The sequence below is a fragment of the Salmo salar genome, chromosome ssa20 (assembly GCF_905237065.1).
Source record: "Salmo salar chromosome ssa20, Ssal_v3.1, whole genome shotgun sequence".
NCBI classification, from domain to species: Eukaryota; Metazoa; Chordata; class Actinopteri; order Salmoniformes; family Salmonidae; genus Salmo; species Salmo salar.
The window spans coordinates 87,631,281-87,633,750 of record NC_059461.1 but is presented as its reverse complement, the minus strand read 5'-3'; the positions used below and the strand labels follow the sequence as shown (position 1 = coordinate 87,633,750).

The following is a 2,470-nucleotide window of genomic DNA, read 5'->3' as shown; positions in this document are numbered from 1 at the left end:
GATACGGCTGCTTAAACTGAGAAATGGCAACATATACAGCAGGGAGAAAGAGAGAGAGACAGAGAGAGAGCGAGAGAGAGACAGGGAGAGAGAGAGAGAAAGACAGAGAGAGAGACAGAGAGAGAGAGCGAGAGAGAGAGAGAGAGAGACAGGGAGAGAGAGACAAAGAGAGACAGAGAGAGAGAAAGAAAGAGAGAAAGACAGAGAGAGAGAGACAGAGAGAGAGACACAGAGAGAGACACAGAGAGAGAGAGAGAGAGAGAGAGAGAGAGAGAGATGAGTAGAAAAAAATATAATTAATCTGATAACTTTTAACATGTTTTATATAAAACGTTTATTGACACATTCACAACTGACCCCCAAATACTGTACAACTTCAGAGCAACTGTGTGCTCCAACATGACCCCTGACCTGAGCAGCGAATGTGCAGTCCCACAGATTTCTATAAAAGCCAGATATGATCATATCATCCACTTCCTCATCAGGTCTACATATCTCTCAATAATATGGATGGGGGGGGTAACTTGTGCATTTAATGCTATTATCAGTCAATCCACATACAACATTATACTATGAACATCTGTGGAGCTGCTAGAGTTGCTGCCCAGTCCAGGAACAGTCAGAAAATGGCTCCACTAGGAAGACGATAACCAGATACTTAGCACAACATACATAGTTCCAGGTTTTACATAGATTTTTTCCCACCTACTAAAAGGTGGCTAAAGAGATTGAAGTTTTGATTGCTATGTATACAAAACACTGAGAGGTGAAAAACATTTCATTGGGTTTTACAATCCCCCCCCAAAAAACTCAATATGGCTGTTTTACACACCAAGTAACGTTCGTTTCAAATCATATGGTCACCTGCATGCATTCTTCTCTGCATGCATATCAACAGTTCAACACTTCATAGGAAACGGCTGCCGTGATTTTTCATTGGTAAAATCCCTCCCGATAATTACACTGGACTCATGCAATAACAAAAAACAAAACAATAACAACATAACCTGTACAGTACAACTACAACACACATTCAGTACATTACAGTATATTTCTGTATATAACAGTATATTACTGTATATAACAGTATATTACTGTATTTACAGTATATTACTGTATATAACAGTATATTACAGTATATAACAGTATATTACTGTATTTACAGTATATTACTGTATATAACAGTATATTACTGTATATAACAGTATATTACTGTATATAACAGTATATTACAGTATATTACTGAATAGTGTCATATTCACATGAGACTAGTGTAGTCCCTTCATATTATGTAGAATAGATAGACCATGGACGCACAGGGCACGCCATAGTGATACACTGACTGTACTGGATTCAATTGGGGGTTCATTTAATTCGTAGCAGTCTGAGAAACGCCACTCAGAACATTCATAGTGCATTATAATCTCTGTATGTCAACCTCCACAGAGCAGTCATAAGGCCCAGGCTGTAGGTAATAGATCTCAGTTATCCCTGGTGCCTCACCTAGCCTCAGCCTCAGCCACCACTCTCTACCTGCTAATAGGTAGTGATTATGAAGCATCCACTGGGCGGCTAGCAGAGCCCTCTCTCCATTACAAACACATTAGCATTGGTTCAATAGAGGAACAAGAGGCTGTTGTTTACAGGAGATGAACCTATTACCTTCTCCTTCCGTTTGGTTATGGATGGATGAGCACTTTGTTCACATTCAGAAAATACCTAGCTAGTGATAAGCATTACAGAGACACAAACTATTATCATCAGCTTTGTCACGTTCCCGCCCAGACTGTTCTATCCACAGTGCACACAGTCTGCGAGGTCCACAGCACCAATACACAGTACGTTTTCACACAGAACCCCTGTAAGAGGTTCAGACTGACCACCCGGACCAGAGACCAAGACCCGGAACCAGATCTCTCTCAGAACTGTCCATCACTGTTCTTGACATATTCCGGCAGACTGTTGAGCGCAGTCTCTTCACTCTTGGACTGCACTGGGAGCTCCTCCCCCTTCTTGGATTGTTTTTTAGTAGCTCTGGAGAACTTCCTCCTGAACGTGTCACCAGCCAGGAAGTAGAGAACCGGATCCACACAGCTGTTGAGGCTGGCCAGCCCCCGCGTCACCTGGTAGGTGGCGTACACCCGGTTATTAAAGTCACACATGTCCGGGACCTGGAAGTACAGCCTGGCGCGCATGTTTAGGTTCTTCATCACGTGAAAGGGCAGGTAGGACACAGCGAACACAGCCAGCACGATAATCACCAGGTGGATGGACTTACGCCGTAACGGAGCGTTGGTCATGTCGTTACAGATCAGCGCCTTGACGATCATCCCATAGCAACCCAGGATTATGATGAAGGGGATGCAGAAGCCGAACACGGTCAAACACATGCTATAGATAAAGTAACCCGGCAGCTCATCCTCCGTGGTCGTGTCGTAGCACGTGGTGGCGTTCCGTTTCTGCCCCGTCC

The 2,470-nt window shown here is 43.5% G+C and overlaps 1 protein-coding gene across 1 annotated transcript in view; it reads right to left on the bottom strand.

The window, feature by feature from the left end:
- Positions 1-305: 305 nt before the first annotated feature.
- Positions 306-2,470, bottom strand: part of LOC106581499 (P2Y purinoceptor 1) — a 3,767-nt gene continuing 1,602 nt past the window's right edge. Inside the window, exon 2 of the mRNA XM_014163594.2 lies at positions 306-2,470. This exon is cut by the window's right edge and continues 547 nt beyond it. Within this exon, the coding sequence (XP_014019069.1) occupies positions 1,920-2,470 (551 nt within the window). The 3' untranslated portion in view covers positions 306-1,919.